At 50.6% G+C, this 25,293-nt stretch overlaps 1 protein-coding gene across 3 annotated transcripts; it reads left to right on the forward strand.

Annotated features, from left to right (window-relative positions):
* The first annotated feature begins 298 nt into the window (after positions 1-298).
* GJC1 (gap junction protein gamma 1) lies at positions 299-23,737 on the forward strand. 3 transcript variants are annotated; one of them, XM_021539892.2, is made up of 4 exons: positions 299-336; positions 19,869-19,982; positions 21,889-21,961; positions 22,094-23,737. In XM_021539892.2, the coding sequence occupies exon 4, from the start codon at positions 22,113-22,115 to the stop codon at positions 23,292-23,294; it is 1,182 nt and encodes a 393-aa protein (XP_021395567.1). In that variant the 5' UTR covers positions 299-336; positions 19,869-19,982; positions 21,889-21,961; positions 22,094-22,112; the 3' UTR covers positions 23,295-23,737. The 3 variants fall into 3 exon arrangements, with proteins under 3 accessions (XP_021395567.1, XP_021395566.1, XP_077644394.1); XM_021539891.2 differs by lacking the exon at positions 299-336 and adding an exon at positions 2,805-2,865; XM_077788268.1 differs by lacking the exon at positions 299-336 and having other exon boundaries at positions 19,971-19,982; positions 21,892-21,961.
* The last annotated feature ends 1,556 nt before the right edge of the window (positions 23,738-25,293 follow it).

Here is a 25,293-nt window from a genome sequence, read left to right on the forward strand (position 1 = left end):
TCCCTGTCCCGTGTCCCTTGTCCCGCCCGGGTCCCTGTCCCCGTTCCCTGTCCCGTGTCCTTTGTCCCGCCCGTGTCCCCGTTCCCTGTCCCGTGTCCCTCCCGGGTCCCTGTCCCTATCCCGTGTCCCTGTCCCATGTCCCTTGTCCCGCCCGTGTCCCTATCCCGTGTCCCTTGTCCCGCCCGGGTCCCTATCCCGTGTCCCGTGTCCCGCCCGGGTCCCTCGCTCCCCGCCCGCCCGGCCCGCGCGCGCTGAGGGGGCTCCGCGCATGCGCCGCGCGCCCCCCGCCCGGGCTCGGCGGCCGAGGGGCCCCGGCGCCGCCACGGGCCGGACCCGGTGAGTGGGGCTGAGGGCGCGGCGGGGCCGGGCCGGGCCGGGCGGGCGCCTGGGGGCCCCGAGCGGCGCCGCCCGAGGGGCCGGAGCCACGGGGGGCGGCGGGGGGCTGAGGGGACCGAGCGGCCGCTCCGGGGCACCGGGAGGCGGGAGCCCGAGTGCAGCCGCGGGCCCCGAGGGGACGGAGCCGCGGCGGGCTGAGGGCGGCGGGAGCCCGGCGGGACCGAGCCGGGCGCTCCGGGGGGATCCGCAGGCGGCGGGGTGAGCCGGGCGCGCTCCGCCGCGAGGGCCGGTGTCAGCCCCGGCTGCCCGCGTCCTCCGCCTCCCCCGCCGCCTTCCGCGCTCCGGGACGGGCCTCTCCGGGCTGTTTATCCCGAGGGAAGCGATGCCCGAAGGGCTTTCCCGGGGAGCGCCGCTGCCCGCCCGCGGCTGCACGTGTCGAGCCGCTGGCTGGTGAACGGAGCGCTCCCGGCGCTGCGAGCGCGGGAACGGGGTGATCGCGCCGGGAGTCGCCACCCGCGTCACCCCGTGCCCACCGCTCCTCCCGTGTCACCCCGTGCCCACCGCTCCACCCGTGTCACCCCGTGCCCACCGCTCCACCCGTGTCACCCCGTGCCCACCGCTCCTCCCGTGTCACCCCGTGCCCACCGCTCCACCCGTGTCACCCCGTGCCCACCGCTCCTCCCGTGTCACCTCCGTGCCCACCTCTCCTCCGTGCCCACCGCTCCTCCCGTGTCACTCCGTGCCCACCGCTCCTCCCGTGTCACCTCCGTGCCCACCTCTCCTCCGTGCCCACCGCTCCTCCCGTGTCACCTCCTTGCCCACCGCTCCTCCCGTGTCACCCCATGCCCACCGCTCCTCCCGTGTCACCTCCGTGCCCACCGCTCCTCCCGTGTCACCCCGTGCCCACCGCTCCACCCGTGTCACCCCGTGCCCACCGCTCCTCCCGTGTCACCTCCGTGCCCACCTCTCCTCCGTACCCACCGCTCCACCCGTGTCACCCCGTGCCCACCTCTCCCGTGTCACCTCCGTGCCCACCTCTCCTCCTGTGTCACCTCCGTGCCCACCTCTCCTCCGTGCCCACTGCTCCTCCCGTGTCACCCTGTGCCCACCACTCCTATGTCACCTCCATGCCCACCTCCTGTGTCACCCCCATCCCCGTCCCGGCTCCGGGCAGGCCAGGGCTCACGGATCCCGTGCCAGCTGCTGCGGCTCCAGCACAGTCCCTGGAAGCAGCAGCTCCTGCTCAGAATTCTTGCCTGGATAAACCTTCATAGCGCTGCTGGCAGCCGGAGCCAGCCCTGCCTCGAGCTGACGGGCCGCAGCCCTGCGGTTTGGCATTGCTTGAGGAAATATTTTCCAGCTCCAGGAGTGTTTGGACAAAGCTCTCAGTGGTGGGACTGTTGGGGGTGTCCTGTGCAGGGCCATCAATTTGGCTTGATGACCTTGTGTGTCCCTTCTCACTGAGGACATTCCGTGATTCTCTGTGCTTGACCCCAGTGCGGAGCACAATGAGAAGAATCCTGCTCTTGAGTCAGATGAGAGTTTTGGCCTCCGTTGGGCCTTTCACCCAGTGTCATAAAATTTCACAGGAATGACATTTGTGCAGCTATTTTTACTGGCCTTTTAAAGGCAATTCTCATTTCTGTTGGTAGGAATTAGTCCTGACACTCTGGACAGTGTGACCTTACTTCACAGTGAAATGCTGATTTTGTTCCACCATCAAATTAATTACAAATAGGAGATAGTTCATAGGGATTAATTAGGGCATGGATGTACCATATGGATTCTGGAGCAACAGTTGCTACCACCAGGTTCTGATTTTTCATTGGGTGTTTGATTGGTGTTTGGAAATGAGAGAGAGAACAAAACCCTTCTGTCTGACAGACCGTTGATAGTTGTTATTATTTCAATGTTTCCTGCCTGCTCTAAGTCAAGGATAATTGGTTAAGAAAAAACCCCAAACTGTCCCTTCCTGTTAGAAATCTGTGTCCTGGGGATGTTCAATGAACCAGCTGTCAGTGCAGTTACCAAACCCTCCGTTCTTCAGGTCATTTAAGGGAAAAAGTGTTGTTTTCTGTCAGGACTCGTGTTTAGGAAAACGCAAGGTGCCTTTCTCTGTATTTTTGGTACTTCCCATGTCTGTTCCAAAGTTGTGCTTGTGCTTTCCTGAGGGAACAGGTCAGCTCAGTGCTGGAAAGCAGGATGGGTGGGCAGTTTCAGAAGGGAATTTGAGCCTCACTGTGCAGTTTGACTCCGAGGGAAAGTCCTGCATTTCCAGCCGTGCTTGCGTTAACTCCGGCGCTCCCGCAGCAGGATGGAGCTCTGTGGTCACTGGTGGCTCCGTGGGGGTGGCCTGAGCTGTCACACTCTGGTGCCTGGCGAATACGCCGAGAGCTGCAGCGAGGGGCTGGTCCTCGGTGCCACCGGGGCTGGTCCTCGGTGCCACTGGAGTGCTGGGCTCTCTGTCCCCGCGGCTGCCGGGGCGGCTGCCGGGGCTCCGGGCACGGCTGCGGGCACGGAGGCGGCCAGGTAAGAGCTGAGGGGCTGGGGCTGGGCTGAGCGTGGGCTCTGAGCCTTTCCCTGGCTCCTTCGGGGAGGAGAGCCCTTTGCAGGGTATCTCCAGAGGCGGGAGCTTGTCTGACATTTCCAAACTGAAATGCCAGCGCGTGGGGCAAAGCAGGAGCACGGTGACAGGTCCCTTCGGAGGCTTCACCCACGTGGAACTTGTTTTTCAAGAGCATCTCTGGTTTTTGGACTGTGTTGGAGTTGCTCCTTGGAGTTTGTCACCCAGCACCTCTTGTCTTTTTGAAATGGGTTTATCAAGGTTTAGATGAGTTTGAGTGATGAGAAGTTATTAAAAACATTTTGCTGACCAAAGGGTCTGACTGCCTTCAGTGCTTTCAGACTAGAGCTTGTAAGTTTATCCTTCCATTGATGGAGGAGGCTATTGATTTATTACTAGTGGAAGCATTTCCATTTACAAATCTAAGTGTTTTCTTAATTTATACAACAATATTACAATTTTTTTTGTTTTTTTTAAAGCAGCTCACAGGTCTGAATGAAGGATTCTACACAAGGAATTATCATGAAATACCTCTTTATTAGATGTGTACCATCCTCAGCCCTTCATTAAGGGACTTTTTTTGTCCCTCACTTCAAAGTGAACACCCAATTCATCACAAATAATGTGCAAGTGATGCAAATATTGGTAAATAACTGGAAAATTTGGGTCAAGGACTGAGAGCACAGCGCTTGCTTTGAACAAGGCAGAGAGGAGCCCCAAGAGGGTTTGGAATGTGAAGAATTCCAGGGGTCCCAGCCCTTGATGGGGGGAAAGTTAAAACCCAGATGCTGGGCGAATTGAGACCAATTTTAAGAATTTATTTTGGTGCACCCTGGAGAGTTTTAATTATAGGCACAGTTTTTCTAAAAAATTCTGTGGTTCTAAAGGCAATTGGTGTGGAAATTATATTGTTTAGGTGACACTTCATATTAAAAAGGTTTTTTTGGGTTTGGATGGTTCTAGAGTTTACAAGGACAAATTTCTTACAAGCTCTGAAATTTAATCACTGATGGAGAGTTTGTGATGAATTTTAACACCTACATTTGTTGATTTAGTAATTTGCTGACTGCCAGCAACTTCTGTGAGTCAAAAAAATCCCCAAACTTTCCTCATCCACCACTTTTGGCAAGGAAAGGATGAGATCCAGTGCCTGAGGTTGTACCTAGGAGTGATCCAGCCACTTAGGATCAGCAGAGCAGCTAAGGAACACCCAGTTAGGAGCTGGATAATCCAGAAGGTGCCTTCCTTGGGTGTGTTATGGATTGGGTCACTGAAAATCCAGTGCCTTGGTGCTTCTCTGGGGAGCTGGAGAATCCAGAGCCACAGGGGCTCAGTGGTGGTGCTGATGCCTCGCTCCTGGCCCAGCTGTGATGCTGGAGAGCGAGCAGCCCTTACGGAATGCTGAGCTTTCCATGGAGAGCTGCTGGAGCACCACAGAGTGGGTGAGCCCAGGCAGACCCTGCTCGCTGGGGTGAATTTTGGTGATTTGTGGTCATTGGCACCTGCAAAGGGCTGCCGGCTGAGTAAAGAAGTGATGGAATCAGGAGTTGGACTTGGATGATCTTTGTGGGTCTTTCCCAGCTCAAGATACTCTGTGATTCTCAGAAATCAGGCTGCAGCCTCACCACCAGCCTGGAGCTGGGGAGAGGGGGCTGCTCTTGTGGCTCTTCCCTTACACCACATTTCAGCAGCTTTTTGGAAGGTGGAAAGCACAAGGAGCGCTGCCTTGTTCAAGGTGCCTCTCTAGTGCCTCACCCTTCCTGCTGGGACAGGGTTCCCTGGACCCCAGCAGGAACTCGGGCAAGGGTGGTGATCATTAAACACTTGGAGTGAAACCCGTGTGGATAATGGACCCCTTTGTTGTCCCTGCCGGGGGATGGGCGCTGCTGCCTCATTAGGGGGAAGGTGATCCTTTGCTCCCACCCTGCTTCCAGCCTTTGTGTTCTGTGCTGCCACTCCACAGAGTTGACTTGTGCTCCAGATTTACGTCTTTTAAATCTGCGTTATAGGAAGCAAATTACTGCCGTTAAAAAAGTTCCACTACCATTTCCTGATTTTTATCGTGCCTCTACTTTGTTCCTGTTGACCTCCCCACGGAAGCACATCCCTGCCCAGGCGGTGGGGAGACTCCCTGAGGTACAGATGGTCCCTGGACCCCAGTGCCAGCCCCTCACGGGTGGCTGCACGGCCACCTCTGTGTGCCCTGCTTTGGAAGGGAGTGAAGGTTTTGTTGCAGAAGCCCCTGGCATTTATCAGGGTTTCCAGCTGGTCTCACACTTCCCGCCAGCAGCAGGAGTGCAATTCCTCTGTCCCGTGCTTGTGCCATGGAATTACAGGCTGTGCTTTTTATCGGCTCAAATTAGGGTTAATAATGGTCAAAATGTATTAAATCACATTTCACTTGCTGTGTTCAGGATTGCTCAATACGTAAATCCTGCTCTTGAAAAAAAACATGTTTTTAAAATGTCAAAATCACCAAATTTCCCATTCACTGCCCATTCTTGGTCCTGTTTTTGGGAGGCTCGTTGCTTTCCACTAAAAGCTACGAAAAGGAATTTATCTCCAAAATGCTTCTTGGAGGCAAAAGGGCAATGTTTGCATTTCCTTTTCTGACCTCCTCATACCATAAATATGAATTGTTATTGCTGCTCGGGTAATGACACACAGTTCTTCCCAAATTCAGGACTGTCTGGAAGATCTGGTTGGGATTTTTAAGAACTTGACTTTGTTTTGGCATAAAATGAAGATTTCAGGTGAAAGTTTCTGGATGTGGTGTGGGATAATTAACATATGCAATGTTTGGCTGGGCAGTTGTGACCTTACTGATGATTCCTGGTGAAGGAAATACTGAGAATGGCAAAAAGAAATCCCTTTTCCTTCTGCAGACATAGACAACTTGGTTTCATACCTCAGTACTGGCCAGGAATTCCTCAGTGATTCTGTTTCAAGGAAGAATGTGATTCCGTTTCAAAGCAGAACCCAGGGTTTTAAGCAATAACACAAGTTATAAGGTTTTCTGGCTATAAATAAAAATCTATATTTGGAAAAAACAAATAGTGTATTTATGGACAAAACTGTATTAAAGGAAATGTGATGGAAAAATTGAGTCAGATGAGCTGATGTATGAAGCATTTCCCTCTGGAGTCATTGGGCTGAAAAATGTTTTATATGCCTAAACTTGAACAGATGCTTCAGCGCACACACACACACACACACACACACACACACACACACAGTCCTCCCCCGGTTCATATTAGCAGTTCTGCTCATACCACTGTGATTAATTCTCAGACCAGCCTGGTTTAGGCTCTTTTCCGGGGGCTCCAGGGTATTTCCAGATCATCCAGGTACTTAAGCCATGCTTAGCTGTAAATAAGCGAGCAGCCTGGATTATTAGCGGGATTTGTTTCAAGCTTTGCATTAGGCATGTGTTTAAATGACTCACTGAGCTGGGATTTACATTTTTACACAGGAGTGAAGGATTTCTCTCTATTACCTTGCCTAGATGGAAATTGGTGGAGTCAGACAGCTTTTTTGCCTAAACAAGTCTGTGAAACCAGCTTTGGGCTCTTACAGTTATTAATTCCAGCTTTTTAGTTACAAATTTGTCAGAAAACAAGTCTGAGTGTGCGTGCCTGACCTCGATTGAGATCCTGAGGAGGACTGAAGGAGGGAGGGAGGGAGGGAGGGAGGCATCCATATGGATGACCAGCAGATTGTGCCTTGTGTCCTTTCCAGTCCGAATGTCGAACGTCGAATGCGCAGTCAGTGGTGCTGGAGGAGGCTGACAACTGCATTTGGTTATTTTCCATTGAGTCCCTGCTCTGGTGTCCCACTCAGCCACAACCTGCTGTCCTGGGGTGCAGGGTTTGCCTTGTAGGTGGCTGTGCACTGCATTCCCTTTCCTCTGAACATCCCCAAAATCTTCCCCAAAAGTGCCACGTCTTGAGGCTGCTTCTGTCCACTTTGCTTTTCTGATGAAGGAATGTAGAAAAATGACTTCTGGGTCTAAGCAGGGGTCTGGCTGTGGTGTGCCTCGGGACTGCAGCTCCTGCAGGATGAGGGGTGGTGCTGGTGGCAGCAGGGGATGGAACTCCTGCCTGCAGTGACATCCAGGCATGAGTGGTGCAGCCCTGCCAGACTCAGAGCAAGCCATCGCCTGTGAAGTTCTGTATCTCTCTCATGCTTAAAATAGTCAAGAGCCTGGAAGGGTGATTGTGTGTCTTGTGTGTGCCCATGTTCCCTTGAGGGGGAGTTTTGACTCCTTGTTAACTCCTGGAAGCCTGGCTCTGCTGTGGGTTCAGAGACAAAAATGACACCCAGCACTGCGTAGTCCTGAGGTGAGAGATGTGTCTGTAGGCAGGGAAGGGTGTGGGTGTAGGTTGTGCACATGGGGCTGGCCTTGGTGTCAGTACATGTTTTAATGGCATAAAATTAAAATGACTTGGTGTCAGTACATGTTTTAATGGCATAAAATTAAAATGGTTGAAATTCCTTATGTGTCTTGCAGCTGTGCTACCCTGCATGCAGCATATCCTCCTAAAAATCTAAAAATCTCCTGATTCTCATGGTAAACATTGAAGTAGTTGAGAAATGACTGAATTTAATTTGCAGGAGTTACTCAGCTGGTGCTCAGATATGGAGTTAAACTATTTTGAAATGAGAAGAATTTTCATGGTGGAAACTGTGATTCCTGAGATATTATAAAGCAAAATAAAATTGAAGTGTTTGGGAAGAAGCACATGGCGATCTTCCACAAAGCCATATGGAAATTATCTTTATTCCATGGTTCGTGTGAAATCTTTGCTCCTTCTGGAGCTGACTTGGAGCCTCCTCCTCAGTGCTGTCCCCAGCTTGGTTTGTATTCCTCGCCTGCTCTTGCTCTCTTTGCAATCTGTGGCCAAGCCATATCGATCCAGGTGTCTGCGGAATCCGATTCCCCGGAGGGTTTGTGCTGGAGGGCCGTGGACAGGAATAAATCATGGCTGCCCTTCAGGTGTTCTGATTGCCTGGCATCATCTGGCACGTGCAGCATTCCAGGGGGCTGGAACTGAGCAGTGATCAACAGCTCCTGTACCAGTTCTGTTCCCTTTGGCATCTGCTGGTTCCTCTCTTTCGGCTGGTTCATGGAGGGGCTTTTTCCCCAGCACCTTGGAGCCACTCACTCCTGGCTCCTTTGGAGCAGGCACAGGGATCAGATGGAATCTTGCCCGCTCCAGAGTCCTGTTTCTGACCTGTCCCATGTAGGGGCTGCAGCAGAGCATGGGAGAAGCTCTGGGCTCTCTCAGCATGTGACTGCTTTGTGCCTGCAGACTTACCCTTGCCTGAGGCACTGCTCTGGCTTTCAGTTTTTGAGGGGTTTTCCTTCTCCAGGCTGCTCCAGGTATCACAGCTCCCTGCCTGTTCCCCCCCTCAGCTTTCTTGCTTTTTTTCACTCCACTACCCACTCCATACCTCTGCTCCAATGTCCTTCTGTTCTCCTTTCTTCCCATGATAGGAGCTGGCCTGGGTGACCAGAGCCACACAGCGTGGGTGAGCCATGGGCACTCAGGGGACGTGGCAGAGTGATCAGAGCCACGTGCCATGGATGCATGGCACAGGCACATGGTGGCACAGCAGCATGTGCTGGATGTGCTTGTCCTCTGACACTGGTGAAACACTGTTTTGGGGCTGTGCTGAGCAGTGCCAGAGCGTTCACAGAGCAGCCTGACAGCCCCAAGACCTCCTGCTTGCTGAGGCCATCTCAGGGCATATCTATTTTTAGGTGAAATTGAGATTTATTATTTTTATTCAATGTATGCATCACTTTATCCATGTGGAATTCCATCTGCCATTTTATTTCCAGGTTGCATAGACTCATATGGTCCCTGTGCTGCTCTTCATGGTTGCTTATCTACTGCCCCTTGAATATTTCCTTCAGGATATTGGGTCACATCCAGACAGTGTCCTAGTCTGGCACAGCCAGCTCTCCCTGTGCCCCTTGCTCTGACTTCCTGCCCTTGAAGGAAATGACTGTTTACTCCTACTCCCAGCTGTCTCTATACAGGACCAGTCCCTTTTCCAGTGGCCTTTTGGGGTCCCTACAGGAAGCGTCAGATGAGAGAGACTCGCAGGGGTTAAAATCCAGAAGATCTGGAGCCATCTGTGGGGCTGGAGGTGCCTTTCCAGAAGCCACGCTGACTTTTCCCCTGGTTTATTGTATTTATACAGAGAATCGGTGCCCACTAATGCTGCTCTGTGTCATTAGTCCTGTGTGAAAATTGGGTTTGGAGAACTGCACTTTGCCAGGATTTCCTTCACAACCCCTGTCTTGCAGAGTTGACATGGAAGTTGCTTCCTTGTCCCAAGACAATTTTAGGAATGGTTGTTCTCAGGCCAGGATCCATCTCTGTGCTCTGTTAACCCCTTGGTGGATCCATCCAGCCCTTCCTACTGTGACTCCTCAGTTTGGCTCTTTGCTCTGTAACCTCCCCTCCAGTCCCTGCAGTGGGAGCCAGTTTCCCACTGAGTCCCAGAGGAGAGGGCTGACAGTGAGCCTGGAACTGTTCCTGGTGCTGTGGCTTGTGTGTAAAGGAGTCACATCGAGTTCCCTGGATGGGTGGGTTTGTCATCTCTTTTAGTGACATTAAAGCTGAGCCTGTTCCTGTTGGTGGCTTTCTGCAGGGAGGCTCTGTCCAGGTGCAGGTGGGAATCTGAAGTTGGAGTGGTTTGAGGGCTGGAGCAGCTCTGCTCTGAGATGGGCTGGGAGAGCTGGGGTATTCAGCTGGAGAAGTGAAGGCTCTGAGGAGACCTTCCTGTGGCCTTTCAGCTTACAAAGGGGCTTGGAAGAAAAATGGGGACTTTCTACTGTCTCCTGCAATAATAAGACAAGGGAGAACACTTTTAAACAGAGAGGACAGGGTTAGATGGGACATTAAACTGACGCTGTTGAGCCAGGGATGGGTGAAATGGCTTCTACGATTTCAGAAGGTAAACTGAGTGTTTATTCAAAAGTACTTCTCTCTTTTATAGAGAACATCATGAACATTAATTCTATTGGTCTTAAAGTAAAAACATTTCACCTGATTGGTACACCGGACTTAGGTCAGTGTGGTAGAACATATTTATAAACAATATGAATGGAAAACAAGATAATAGATTGTTTGCATTCCTCTCAGACTTTTTCCCACGCTTAGCCTGGCAGAAATATTTCTCTTTTTGTCTCTGACTGAACTGATAATATCCACATTAAATTGAATTATTTTATTATGGGAGTGCTAGGGCCCTGGCACAGGTTGTCCAGAGAAGCTATGGCTGCCCCTGGATCCCTGGAAGTGTCCAAGGCCAGGTTGGACGGGGCCTGGAGCAGCCTGGGACAGTGGAAGTTGTCCCTGCCATGGCAGGGGGAGGAACAAGATGGGCTTTAAAGTCCCTTCCAACCCAAACCAGCCTGTGACTGTGTTTGGCAGAGTGGGTTCGATCACTTTAATGAGACAATCCACCAAACAGCCAATGGTTCTTTATCAGGAGTGATCTTATTTTATCTTATCTCACAAAGCTAATTCCCCTTTGTGAGAGCCAACGAGCTGTGACACAGCAGATGCTCAATTACCCTTTGAATTCAGAACGTTTCTGCAGGCAGACCTGCTTGCTCTATGTTAGGAAGTGGCCCAGCCCTTGGTCATGCCACGTAGAGGTGATCTGCTGGCTCCTGCTTGGTGCTTGAAGAGAACATTCCAGAAGGAGCATGAAGTTCATTCCGTGATTAGCAAGATGTCACCAGCCTCCTAAAATCTCGGAAGCTTGGAAATAAGAAGCTGGGGGAAGCTTGGCACTGTTGCCACTGTGGCTGCAGTGTCTGGGTGGGTATTTTCTGCCTCCAGCAGCCCCACAACACAGCACACAGCGTCCCCTCGGTGCTCCCCTGCAAGTCTCACGCCTGACTTCAGCACTGGGGAGGCTGATCTGCCTTCAGTTTGCTGCTAATTGTCCCAATCTGTGTCGATAATAAGTCAGATAAAATCCTTGGCCAGGGAAAGCAGTCGGGTGGAAAAACTGACCCGTCTGCCACTGTGTGCTTGGTGCAGAGTGCCTGTCACTGGGAAAGGGCTTCTGGCCTCCTTTCATAAAACAGGAGTTATTTCCAGCTGTTCTCAGGGGGGAAAGCCCCAGTTGGTGTGTGTGTTTCCCAGCTGGAGTGATGGAGCACAGGGAGTTCATCCATGTTTCAGGTCTCTTCCCAAGGGAGTCTCAAAGTGTTCAAGGCTTTCAGAAATGTACAGTTTTATGTTTCTTATTTCATTACAGGGACATTTTTTTCAACAAATAAGTCACTTAGTGAATCTATGCATATTTATATTCTAAATTTTATCTTTGGCAAAATAAAGCTGTTAAGACTCCTGTTGAACTCAAGCTGGAGTAACATTTTAATGCCAGTATGGCAATCTGCTGCCTTACTCTGCTCCTTGTCTCAGAATAAACTGTGTGTAAAACCAACTTTATTGAAACAAAACTCTTCAGCTGTTTCTGTGGTTTAGCAGCAACTTAGGAGAAGTTGAAGCAGCAGTAGAGTGAGTGAGGTGTTGGTTTGTTGTGGACCTGTTCTCTGGCAAGGTGCTGTCCTTGGCTGTCTGTCCCAGCACCATCCTCGTGGATTGTTGTGCCATTTGGCACAGCTGGCTGTTGTCCTGCTCGGCTTGGTGCTCTCCACCTGGGGAGGTGCAGAGTTTGGTCAAGTCACAAGGGGCTGCAAGGCTCTCTGCTGCTCTGTGTCCCAGCATGGGAACAATCCAGACCCAGTTTAGCAGAGCTGTTCCAAGTGCTGCCTGAAAGCACGAGCACAGCAGGGAGGGTTTGCAGTGGAGAGGCTTTGGTTTGCACTGTCCTCCTCTGCCTCTGAACATCCTTCCCTCTCTGCAGAGCTGCTGGCATAGAAAACGTGATGTGGATTTGGTGGAGTTGCAGGCTGAGGCGGTGGCTCCCACTAGACCAAACAGAGCTGGGGAATAAAACTCTTTTTTTTTGAATGTAGGTCACAGAGAAGCAGCTGCCATGTTGCAGGATGGGTGACTGGGGACGTTGTGGCAGACTGTGTCGGGGTGCGTGGTATCTGTTTCATTGACAAGCTGTTCATGGTAGTTTTTGAGGCTTATCTATGAAGCAAACACTGTCGTGGTTCCTCTTGACTGTCATAAGATGGTGGTGGGAGCATTAGGTGTTCATCCCCATCCGATTGCCTCCCGCTCAGCCAAGTGAGAGCCTTTGATTCTGATGTACAGGAGCCGACAGAATTGCTCTCTTTTGGCTTCTCTCTCCTTTCCTGAAATGGCTGTGAGAGTGATATTTGGGTCAGCTGCCTCCAGTGTGTCATTTTCTTTTGACACTTATCCCTCTGAGCACAGAGGAGGAGCCCGGTGGGGAAATGCTGTGGAGCTGTTGGCTGCAGTGGAATCGGGTGTAGTTAAAGGGGTGTTGTGGTTATTTGAATCACTAATCACATCAAGGCAGGGAGGTCTCTCTGATGCCTGACTGGAAGGGTATGGGAGTGAGGATGGCCTTCCCCAGACCTCGCTGCCAGAGAGCTGGAGGGATCCAGGTAAGCACATGGATGCTGCAGCCTGTCCAAAGGCTCCTGCTCCCCAGCAGCTCCTGTCCCTCAGTGCTTCCCAGGAATGCAGCACCCAGAGGTGCTGTGTGTTCTCTGCCTTCTTCCCTTTGGACCCTTGTGGGTCTGTCTGGGGAAACAGGATTGTTCCTCCTTGCCTCGCTGCAGTGCTCAGGGTCGTGGTCTGAGGTCTCGGGTGGGCCCAGGTGCTGCCATTCCCTGGGTGTCACAGGTGGGTTTGCATTGTCCAGGCTCTGCCCACCCCTGTGTGTCCCCAGGCGCAGCCCTGAGTAACAGTGCTGGTGCTGGGCCTTTCCTGCCCTTTCTTTCTTTCTCTCTGCTGTTCCCAGGCAGAGTTTACAGCAGGACCCTCTCCTGCCCTTTCTTTCTTTCTTTCTTTCTTTCTTTCTTGCTTGCTTTCTTGCTTTCTTGCTTTCTCTCTGCTGTTCCCAAACTGGTGAGCATGTCCTGAAAGGGACTGAAGCCCTGGGATTTGTTGGCAGGTGTGTGCAGGAACCCCAGCCCTGATCCATCACACCCTTGCTTGAATTGCTGTTGGCCACTCAGGACCTGCCTTTTGTCATTCTCCTCACTGCAATTTTTCCATTTTTACCTTTCCATTTGCCATATTTGTTAAAATAACTGCTGGGAACACAGTTCCCGATAGGTAGCAGTACAATATTTTCAGTATTTTAATAATGTATTGTTGTATCATGCCAGTACAAGTAGCACTGTGTGGCAGTTGTCCCACACTGGCAGGGGGAAGGATCTCAGGTCACAGTTTCACTTGCTTATGTGGCTCAAGTCCCTGCAAGTTGTCCCCTCTCTATTATGTTCATTCTTAGAAGAAAAATTGCTGAATTGCTTTTCTTCTGTTGCTGTTGCCCAGACTGTTCTCCACAGTCCCCAGGGAATGGTGGGCAATTGATGGTTTTTGAATGGTGGAAAATTGATACACAGAAAATTCCACTTAAACATAAGAAAAGCTTTTGTTTACTGTAAGCATGGTCAGATGTAGGATCAGACTGCCCAGTCTGACTTTTCAATGTTTTTAACTGTGGAGGTGTTTAATAGGATCGGGCTGCCCAGAGAGTTTGTGGTGGAATTATTTAAAACCTGTCTGGACATGGGCCTTCCAACCTTCTCTGTTTGACCCTACTTTGGGATGTAAAATATGGTGGTTTAAACTACCAGTTAGCAGAACATTGCACATTTCTGAAAGGGGTGCATTTGGTACAAGGGAACTCAGAAGTGACTGAGATAAAACTCTTCTCACTTAACAAAGGGTCTATCAGACCAGACAGTGTTGGGGTGTTTGGTTTGTCAAGGGGTAGCACGTTGTGTGTCTGAGCCAGGGTGTAGTAGCCCTGACTGAGGAGCATGTGGTGCCTCATCAGATGGATGCCAGGTCCAGGAGCTGCTGCTGGGAAGGAGAACTCTGGTGTTTGGGAGATCAGTGCTGCCTGTGTGTGATCATGGAAAAGCCTGCAGGATCCCTGCAGAGAATGGGAATTGCCAGCTCTCAGCTGGAGTTCTCTGTGCACCTGATGTCACACTCACCCAGCCTGATGGTCACTTCAGCTGGTAGGAACAGTGTTTCTCAAGGGTGCCCTCCACATCTTTGCATTTAAGAGTATCAGTCCCCAGCCCTGTTGTTTGTAAACAGCCTGGGCTGGCAGTCCAAGAGCTCAGCATTTGGTTAAACACTTGGTCTTGATTTCAGAAAAGCAGTGTTGGGTATTTTCTCTAGTATGGCTTGAACTTCAGATTCAAATTTATAAAAAAAAAAAAAAATTGTCTTTTACCTACCCTGTAATTCCTTGTTTTCAACATCCAGCTGAATTACACAGGGAAAGCTTCCCTGTGCTTCACTGGCTCCTCTGCATGGAGGAACAAGCACAGCAGCACCAGGGCCAAGGGCAGGCAGGGCCTGGTGGGCCGTGCTGGACCTGCCAGTGCTGCAGGAGCCCAGTTCCTATGGGAGCTGTTCAAACCATCTGGGCTCAGTGGGGTTAAACTGTGGTGCAGAGGAGCTGTGAGATGTGTGAGGCTGGAGGAGAGGGGAGAGGGGGAGTGCCGGTGGAGTAAACACTGGCTTGGTTCTGAGCTCCAGCAGCTCTTCTTTGCTGGGTTGTTCCTCATCTGCCAGCAGTTGTGAGGAGGGGATTTGTTCCTGCTGCAGGCTCCAGAGCCAGCACTGTGCTGGTCCCCAGGGTTTGCTGTCGTGTCCCCAGGCTGCCCAGGGAGCCGGGTTTCAGCGCAGGCTGAAGCAGCACACAAGTCTCTGACCACTTCATGTCCTCCTTGATCACGTTCACATCACCGCAGTGCTGCCATCACCTGGGGCTCCTTCTGCCTCCTCATACCTGGCATCGCAGGATGGGTGTGAGGAGCAGCCTCAGGCTGGCGTTCAGCTACAAGAAGTGCCAAATTGGGAGCTCAATCTCCCAGTCTGTGAGCTGGAACACCTCATTCCCATCCTTGAGAAGGGATGCTGATTGCTGAGCGTGTGTGAAGGGATTCAGGCTGACACAGACCCCACGACAGGCCTCCGAAAATCTCACGAGGTGACAGAGACTGTAGAGCCCAGTGTCCATTTCCCGTGGAGCCTGTTGTCACTGCAGGCTCCTGCTGTCAGATGAACCTGGGCAGGCTCAGCTCGTCCTGTCCGGTGCTGCTGGGACCCTGGGCACGCTGCTTCCTGCAGCAGCACGGCTCCTCTAGGTGCACTAAAAGCTGCTTTGGGCCAGCACAAAACACGTCGTGATTTCATTTGAATTTTGTCACTGCGGGGGAGTGTTGCTAAAATTGTCACTTGGCTTCCCATGTTAGCAGTACCTAGAGGGCACGCCGAGGCGACCGGAGGTTCATGTCTTAGCTGCAAATTCCAGTTTATCTGTAAGCTGAATGCTCGGGTGGGTATATGTTGATTTTCAAAAAGATACATACTTGACATCTTTATTTTTTTGACAGCGCAAGAATCTTATTATATCCCTACCTCTTACCCATATTTTCCTGTTCTATTTATATCCCACATAGGATTTGTGGTCTCATAATGCAGCGTGGGGATTTTTAGACTCGGGGGATTGGTCTGGGAGTCAGCAGAGCCTTGTTAGCATGCCTGGGATTGGGAGGCACCATTCAGAAATGGTTTCCAAATTGACACTGACATTGTGGCTTTTTCCAAACCATTCTCTGCTGTTGCCACGTGAGCCCCGCCAGATGACAGAGGATTTATTTGAAAGTGCACTGTGTGCTCTCCAAAAAGTCCCAGCCTTTTCCTTCCCAAGTATTCTATAAGATTAAAAATAAAATTCAGTGCACTCTTCTTACTCCTTTTCATCTTAATTGCTGAAAATAGGAGTAAAATTGATGGTGATTGAACCCACTTCCTTCAAGGAGGATAGAGGGGTGATAGCTGCGAGTTCTCTTAACCCAGGGGTATCCCCACATCCTTGCTCTTGTGTCACTCAGGACATTGGACACTGGAATTGCTGCTCAGGGAATGCAGGTGGCATCAGCACAGTGCTCACCAGGATTCAGGATGTGTTGGCACCATTCCAGTGCTGGGTCTGGCCATGGCTCTCTGCTTCCTTGAGCAATGAAGTCTTACTCATTTTCCAGGTTAAAAAAAATAAAAAAAAAGGAACCTCTCTGCTTCCTCAAAAGTACTTGTAAATCATGTAATTTCTTACTTTTCAATATAAATGAGATCTGAATGAATAATTAGCATTATTCATTCATCCTAATTCAAATACTATTTTAATTAGCCTGTGGGCAAAATTTCACTTTCATGCAGCATGAAACCTCTTTTGATTAACAACAGAATTGCCATGCATTTCTTCTTTTTTTCCTGCTCAGCACATGTCTTTTTAAATTGCTTAAAAACAAAACAAAACAAATAAATCATTAATAAATTAATCAGATTTCATTAGCGTGACCTGGGAATACATAATTTAGGGAGGAAAAAAGTCTTTTGGACAGGATCCACATGGATCATCCAGTTCAGCTCCATGATCCTCACAGGCTGCCTAGTGCTGAACCAAACCAACACTCCCTGCACCCTCGTGCTCAGGTGCTTTGGGCTGTAGCTGCCAGTTTATGCTGGGCTTGAGCCAAGGGGCTCCAGTTTGTGCTGGGCTGCAGCCAAGGGGCTCCAGTTTGTACTGGGATAGAGTCAAGAGGCTCCAGTTTGTACTGGGATAGAGTCAAGGGGCTCCAGTTTGTACTGGGCTGCAGCCAAGGGGCTCCAGTTTGTGCTGGGATAGAGTCGAGGGGCTCCAGTTTGTGCTGGGCTGGAGCCAAGGGGCTCCAGTTTGTACTGGGATGGAGTCGAGGGGCTCCAGTTTGTACTGGGATGGAGTCGAGGGGCTCCAGTTTGTGCTGGGCTGCAGCCAAAGGGCTCCAGTTTTTACTGGGATGGAGCCAAGGGGCTCCAGTTTGTGCTGGGATGGAGCCAAGGGGCTCCAGTTTGTACTGGGATGGAGTCAAGGGGCTCCAGTTTGTGCTGGGCTGCAGCCAAAGGGCTCCAGTTTTTACTGGGATGGAGTCGAGGGGCTCCAGTTTGTACTGGGATGGAGTTGAGGGGCTCCAGTTTGTACTGGGCTGGGCCCAGTCTGTGCCGAGGCAGGGCCAGGAGATGGTTCCGAAGGTTTTTGGGATTCGACAGCCCAGGATGAGGCTGCCTTGACACCCAGCTGGTGCTGGCTGTCCTGCCCTCCAGGTGCCTCCATCTCGGGGGAATGGGGACACTGTGGAGCATTGCAGCTTCCTCCTGCCCCGCTGCTGTCCCTGCCACAGCTGTCCCATCCAAGGGCTGGATTTTGAGCATTTTACAGTAACTGCTGCTCCACGGTGCAGTTCTTCACACCCTGAGCGGCAGGAGGTCATTGCTGTTGGAGGAGAAAGCTGAAAAGAGGTGAAAATTTCAATGTTAAAATGTTTAAATTTAACATTTAAACCCCCATGGGCTGGGTAGAGGAGGGGGCTATTCCCTGAGAGAATACACCTGAGGGGCCATTCCCTAGCTGTATGTGAACAACAGCTGTGTTAACTCCAGAAATTCTTCATCTGAAGCTGATTTCTTTTTTCCCATGTACCTGCTCCAAATTCTTCATTATCTCTGGATGTCAGTGCCTGCAAAGCTTTAATTCAGGAGCCAGCCCACTGTCAGAGATAAGCCCCCTGATATTTCATCATGGATCCTGCCCGCTCCAAGGAGCCTCCTCCGCTGGAAGTGCTGAAGTGAACTTATGACAAATACAAGACATGAAAGTCTCTCTCAAATGCACTTTCTGGCATGACTTAAATTAGCTGAAATTGCTGACATTCTGCCTTTCTCAGCTGCGTGTCAGTGTCCATAGACTTTTCTTTCAAACATGGGAAAATTATTGAGTTAAATGTTGCCAGAAACAGCAGATGCAGGAGCGCGGGTGTACGCTGGGTGAAGGTTACTGAGATGTGTCTGGGTGCTGCAGCACGTGGAGGAGAGGCAGAACGTGCCCCTCTGACCTTGGCTGATCCCACAGAACGCAGGGACACCACCGGAATTCCACTTGGAAGTTCTTGGGTTTGTACTGCATTGAATTTGGATGGGCTGAACCTTTCCAAGACTTAATGACTGTCATTTTGCTTGAACCAAAACATTTCCTCAAAGACCAGGAAGTTCTTTGCTTGTTTATTGGTCCTCCCATGTTTGTCCCAGCAGCTCTGCTCAGGACTAGGACTAAATAGACAAAGTGACATTTTCTTGGCAAAGAGAATCAGCTCTTGGGCAGCTTCAGAGCTCCACAGCCAGGACCCACTAATTAGCAGGTCCTGGTTATTAACCACAGGTTGGGTAAATCCTCCTGCATCCCAGGGCTGTGGGAGCCTCAGCATATGTCTGTACATAGGTCTGGCATTCTGTGCATTGATACAACTGGTGGAATTCGGGTTGGAATCACAGGAATGATTCCTGTGTTGTTGTTGCTACCTGTCTGCAAGTAGAAAATGCACTGTGAAAAGCTAGCATGTACCTTGAAGAAATTTCTTAGATGGGAAGTAGCAGCTTGTCTAAAAGTAAAGATTCTCTTACTGAAATTTGCACTCATTTCAAACTTCCCTGTCTTTAACTCCTGAGGAATGTGACAGTATATGAAAATTTAAAGACTGGTTCCTGCTGTTACTCCAAATTTACATTGGCAACAGTGTTTAATTAATTTCATATTTACTTAGTAGTTTACTTTCAGTGAGAAATGTGGCCCTGACATTTTCAGCGAATAAGAATTAACCTCTTAAACTCCTTTGGGTTTTGTCTCTTCTTTAGTTGATGAATCGCAAGGTGTCAGTGGGGACGTGCCTGTCCTGTCGGTGCCCGGGGTGATGAGATGGGCAGAGCAGTGTGGTGAGAGAGGGCTACTGGGGCTCCTCCCCTCTGTTAACCTCCTGTTCCAGATGTGGGGTTCACCTGCCTTTGCTGCCCATTGTTCTTCTCAGGATGCCCAGATTCATGTGCCCCTCATCTGGACCCCAAATCCGAGTGGGAAATGCTGAGTGTGGGGTGTCTGAAGCACGCTCATCCCGAGCTGCTCTTGGGTGCCTTTCTGAAATGGGGGTGCCAAGCCCTTGCTGCAGGAGGGGGCTGCTCTGAGACTGGAACCTCTGGTCTCTTTGCCTGTTAAAAGTGTGTTATTTCAGCCAGTGCTCCGTGGAATGATGGCAGCAGGGTTGTGTTGGAGGGGAGCTGGGATGGAAGCCTTGGGAGGATTGCAAGCACCTTGGGAGGATAGCTGTTATCTATGGAACACGTCTGTGTCACAGAGACATTTCTCTCTTTCTCAGGATTTTTCATAGAGGTGCACAGAGAGAAGAAAGAAAAAACAATTTCTATTTCTGCTCCTTGTTTTTCTCGTGTGGAATGTGTTTGGAGAATTGTTTACCTGGGGTGATTGCTTGATTGGATTCTGGTGAGATTGTTTGAGCCTGATGGCCAATCCAGTCCACCTGTGGCTGGACTCAGAGAGGGTCACGAGTTGGGAGGGAGTTAGATATGGTAGTTACAGAAATTAGTATGTAGTTTTAGTAATTCTTTTATATAGTATATTAATGTATTATAGCATAGTTATAATAAAGAAATCATTCAGCCTTCTGAACTGGAGTCAGACATCATCATTTCTTCCCACTGGGTTTGCCTGAATTTTGCAATATATCTGATTTGAATATGTCCTTCTCAGGGCTGAGTGCAGGTGGCCTGTCCATCCACCTGAGTGAGGGCTGGGGATTTTTGTCCTAATTGGTGATTTTGATGACACATTGTGATCCTGACTCGTTGTTGGGATTCGCTTTCATTTTCCTCCTATGTTTCCCAACTAAACAAATTGATCTTTCTAAATCACTCCCTTTTAGGCATCTGCCCTGTCCCTCAGCTGGTTTTGAGCCTCCTGTAGCTGCTCTCTGATGCTGGAGCCCCTGCTGAAGGATGCAGCCGCAGGCGCCCAGGGCTGTCTCGCTAACAAGGAGGTAAGATCACCCCTGGCTCCTGGTTGCAGGTGACACTGCAGGGCTCAATCCATCACCTGCACTGTTCAGCAGCTCTCCTTGAGACCCTGATCCTGCAGGGGCCTCGTTCCCTTCCCTGTTAGCTGACACCCACAGCAGCCTCTCCCCCAGTTACAAACCCCTGCTCTGCTGGTCTGAGCTGTGCTGAGCGTGGTTCAGGCTGATCCAGGGCCCTCAGCCTCCCCAGCAATCCATGTTTTCCTGTACCACTGGTAACTCTCATCTCCAGTTCTCAGCCTGCAAACTCATGTCCCATGGGCCCATTTTGTCAGCAGCCACTCCTCAGCTGAGCTTGGGAAGATCAGCCTGCCTGCCAGGGATTTTCAGAACTGCTGTGGGAATAATTTGTCAAGATTTTTTGTTACTTCTGATCACTTAATATGGCCTTTTTTAATACTCTCCTGTGCTATTTTTTTCTACCACTGTCATGAAGTGATAAATCAAATGTTCTGCACAGCCCATCCACACCATATCCCTGCTCTTGGCTTTTCAGTGAAACACTGAATTCCACCAGAGGGAGATCACATTGATATCCTTTAATTCTGCATTGCTTGCATCTCCTCACATTTCATGAGTTTGCCTATAAACAACTGTGTAGTTACGTGGAAGAAATTGAAGAGTTCCAAGTACTAGTTTTCCTCCAGTCTCCTGGAATTTCTTCTGGTCAAGAATAAATCCCTTTTAAGATCAGAGTGCTGGAGATTTGTCCAGTTCTTGGTTCAGGATCTGTCACCAAATGTTTTTCTGATGTAATAATTTCTTTTAATAATCTTTATGTCAAATTGATATTTGACATCATCAAAAGTTTTAAAGATCCCTCGTTGCTCTTGACAGATCTTCCCATGTTTTACCAGTTTCACTCCTTGGAGCTCCAGCAGGGCCTGCAGTATTGCTCGCGTTTGTTCAACGTGTTTCCAGACTGGAATTTCCAAGGATGGGATTTTTGCTGTTAGGGTTGCAAATTTATCCTGGAGTCATGGAATGGTTTGGGTTGGAAGGGACCTTGCAGCCCATCCAGTGCCACCCCCTGCCATGGGCAGGGACACCTTCCACTGTCCCAGGTTGCTACTCAGCCCAACCTTGAACACTTCCAGGGATCCAGGGGCAGCCACAGCTTCTCTGGGCAACCTGGAATCTGCAGGCTGGAATTTGGCAGAGTTGCCTCTGGCAGGCTGTGCCAGCCCCGCTCGGGAGCGTGGCCAGGCCCGGCAGTTCCGGCGCTCGCTCAGCTCCTGCCAGCGCGGTCCCTTCTCCCCTCACCCACCACCACTCACTGCTGCGGGGGAGCTCTTCTAAAAGCTTTGACAGGTGACTCTTTCGAACCAGGTTTTCACTACAAAGTCCACATTTAAATCTTTTCTGACCCTGTGGGAGGAAGGTTTGGAGCCTCCCAGAGGGGCTGGACCCAAATTGATCCACAGGATGGTTCGAGCGTAGTTTGGAGTTTCTTGGCCCAGCCCTGTCCTTTGGCTGGCCCTGCAGGGTGACACGGCTCAGGCCACCAGCCTGTCCTGCCTTTGCATCACAGGTGGGCTGGGCCATCCCTTCCTGAATTAGGACAGCTGGTACTCCCCTTGGACACAACTGTGTCTGCTGTAGGTTGTGGATGAGACTGTGATCACTAACCCAGGCTTTAACAAATTAAAATAAATCCTCTTGTCAGTGGTGGAATGTGTCCAACAGCACCCAAAAATCTCATGGGCACTTGTCTTCCCATCCACAGTGTTTTGGAGTCTTCAGCTTCCACTTGAAATGTTTTTATCAACCTATGACATACAGAGAAGCCATGTGTCTGTTTTGGGCTGGGGAGTAGCTTTGGGAGCACTTTTTAAATGAAATGATACTGAACTGCTACTTTTTCTTACAGCAGATTCCTCAAAAGCCTGCGGAGGAGACGTAGGATCTTCAAGCAAATTCTGTCAGCTGGATCCCGATAGCAGGTGGTGGTCACAAACATGGATGGGTGTTGGGTGTAAAAGTCTGGAGTTTTCAGACTCTCTTGGTTGAGTTTGAACCATTTAGGCTCGAGCTGATAAATTCATAAATATGTGGGGGTTCTGTTTGTTTTTTAGATAAACTCATTTGACCACCATGAGTTGGAGTTTTCTGACCCGCCTGTTAGAGGAGATCCAGAACCACTCAACCTTTGTTGGCAAAATCTGGCTGACAGTGTTGATTGTGTTTCGGATTGTCCTAATTGCTGTGGGAGGAGAATCCATTTATTATGACGAACAAAGCAAGTTTGTGTGCAACACGGAGCAGCCTGGCTGCGAGAACGTCTGCTACGACTCCTTCGCCCCTCTCTCGCACGTCAGGTTCTGGGTGTTCCAGATCATTCTCGTGGCCACTCCCTCCGTGCTGTACTTGGGCTACGCCATCCATAAGATCGCCCGGATGGTGGAGCACAGCGAAGCCAGCAGGAGAGCCAGGAGGAGGAGCTTGCCCATCCGCTGGAAACAGCACCGGGGCCTGGAGGAAGCTGAGGATGACCACGAGGAAGACCCAATGATGTACCCAGAGATCGAGGTGGAGAGCGTCCGGGAGAGTAAAGAGAAGCAGAGCCCTGCCAAAGCCAAGCACGACGGCCGGCGGCAGATCCGGGAGGACGGGCTCATGAGGATTTACGTGCTGCAGCTCCTGGCCAGGGCCCTGTTTGAGGTTGGCTTCCTGGTGGGGCAGTACTTCCTGTACGGCTTCCAGGTGAGCCCCGTGTTCGTGTGCAGCAGGAAGCCCTGCCCGCACAACGTCGATTGTTTCATTTCCAGGCCGACCGAAAAGACCATTTTCCTGCTGATAATGTACGGGGTGAGCTGCATGTGTCTGCTGCTGAACGTCTGGGAGATGCTGCACCTGGGCTTTGGCACCATCCGGGACACGTTGAATGCCAAGAAGAAGGAGCTGGTTGACTCTGGGACCTTCAACTACCCCTTCACCTGGAACACGCCCTCAGCTCCGCCGGGCTACAACATCGCGCTGAAGCCGGAGCAGATGCAGTGCACGGAGCTGTCCAACGCCAAGATGGCCTACAGGCAGAACAAAGCCAACATAGCTCAGGAACAGCAGTACGGCAGCAGCGAAGGGAACATTCCCGCCGACCTGGAGATCCTGCAGAGGGAAATCAAAGTGGCTCAGGACCGCCTGGACCTTGCCATCCAGGCTTACAACAACCAAAACAACCCCAGCAGTTCCAGAGGGAAGAAATCCAAAGCGGGCTCAAACAAAAGCAGTGCCAGTAGCAAGTCGGGAGATGGGAAGAACTCGGTCTGGATTTAACGTTGACTCAGTTGATACGCTGTGGTTTTTTCCCCTAGTTTATCATAACCAGCAGTCCCATGAATAATAGCTTCCATTAAGGGAATATTTGACTCTGCTGATTTTCAGGGATACCGTTGGCTCGTGATTCAGCCCCAGAAAGGGTTTATACACTGATTCTAGGACTTTAGAATTTTATTCTTTTGTCTTCCAAGTCAGGAGACAAATAGGTATATTTAATTCATTCTCATTGAACGGTTTATGCTGTATGTACAGTATTACAGTACATTTATTATGCACAATTTTTTTTGTATTTGTACACTGGATCTGATGTTACACTTTTTATATCAACAAGGACAAAGCAATGGATAGCCATTAGCATTTTGTTAATTTTATTATTGTTGTCTGCAGTTACGTCATTGTTCTTCCTTGTTTTCCAAGTAAAACTTTTTATAAAACTTTTCTATGCTGCGTTTCCAAAGTGCCTTGAACGTGCAGAAGTGGAGTCTCTGGGCAGCTCATGGGTGGGAAAAGATTTGGGAAATCTCTGTCAATGGTGCTTCTTTACTAAATTAATGTGCTGCTTGCAACCTGGAAGTGTTATCCCATAATCTCCTGTGTCCTGCACGCTCTTTCCTCTATGGAAAATGACTTACAGGAAAAATGTGTGTGTGTGTGTGTGTAGGGAGCAGGATTGCCAGTTGTGGGGCAGAGAGGGCTCAGGGCTCCCTGCACACCTTGTGCAACAGGAGAGAGGAGACACCTCAAATTCCTGCAAAACGTCTGGAAAAAATCGGAGTAGAAATGGCTGGATTCAGTAACTCAGCTTGTTTCTGTGAGAGTGATGGGAAGAGAAGTTTGTGAGGCCTCCTGTTGTGTAACACCCTGTGCAGTGGTATCTTTTGGGGAGGATTCCTGTGCTTTCCAAACTGATCGGGCCAGGTGGAGTCATGGTAGCTCTGTCTGAGTGTGGAATCCCCTCCCTGTCCTGCAGCAGCACACAGGAGCTGTGTGGGGAGTCTCAGCCCTCCTGGAATATCAATGATTCTGCCTTATTCCAGACCCTCTTCCTTCCCTTCTGTCCGAGGAATTCCTTTCAGACAGAGCAATATGTATGGTTTAGCTTTCTGCTTGAGAGACCAGTCCAATCTGGCATTCTGTGGGCTTGGCATTAAACTTGAATTTACAATTAGCAGAAGGGGAGTGAGGGACTGATGCCTTTGGCTCTGTCTTTCTGGCAAGGAGCCGGCTCGGCTGGGAGAGACGCTGATAAATGTCTCTGCTTTCTGCTGCTATTTATAAGGGATTCAGGACCTTGCCCTGCTCCCTTTCTTTTTTCAGGTTTCCATGCATTTTAATATCTTTTGGGGGCCTGTTTCAAGCAGGACTGTTCTCTTTCAAGGCTACCTCTGTCCCTTGTCAGAGCTGGGTCAGGAACAGGATTCATCCCAGAATGATTTGGGTGGGAAAGGACTTAAAGAGCATCTCCTTCCATGCCCTGCCATGGGCAAGGACCCCATCCACTATCCCTGGGTGCTCCAAGCCCTGTCCAGCCTGGCCTTGGGCACTTCCAGGGATGCAGGGGCAGCCACAGCTGCTCTGGGCAGCCCGGGAGGAGTGAGGCTCTGTGGAGGACACAGTTAAAACCCTTCTCTATTCCTCTCCCTCAGAACTTTGGGTGCAGTCTCCACAATAAATTCATTCCAAGGGGAGCATGTCTTTGCTGTTCCTCTCTGCCCAAGCACCTCCTGGAAGTGGGTGTTGTGCCGAGTTCTTTCAGTCTGTTTTCCCTCTGGGACACCAGGCAGGCCAGGCATGGGTCCAGACTGTCCCTGAGCAACCTGGAGAGCCCCTGCTGTGCCCAGAGGCAGCACAGCCCCCGTGGGAGCCCCTCTGGAGCTGTGGGGACTCTGGGAAGGGAATTGTCCCCCTGGCCTTTGGCACTGACCCCAGGCTGCTCCGGGGAGCAGGTGGAGGAGTGCCAGGGAGGTGTCTCCAAGGAAGTGTGAGCAACCCGGGA

The sequence above is a fragment of the Lonchura striata genome, chromosome 25 (genome assembly GCF_046129695.1).
Source record: "Lonchura striata isolate bLonStr1 chromosome 25, bLonStr1.mat, whole genome shotgun sequence".
Classification (NCBI taxonomy): domain Eukaryota; kingdom Metazoa; phylum Chordata; class Aves; order Passeriformes; family Estrildidae; genus Lonchura; species Lonchura striata.

Excerpts from the sequence above, each read along its gene's own strand:
- GJC1 (XM_021539892.2), top strand. The coding sequence starts at position 22,113 with ATGAGTTGGAGTTTTCTGACCCGCCTGTTAGAGGAGATCCAGAACCAC.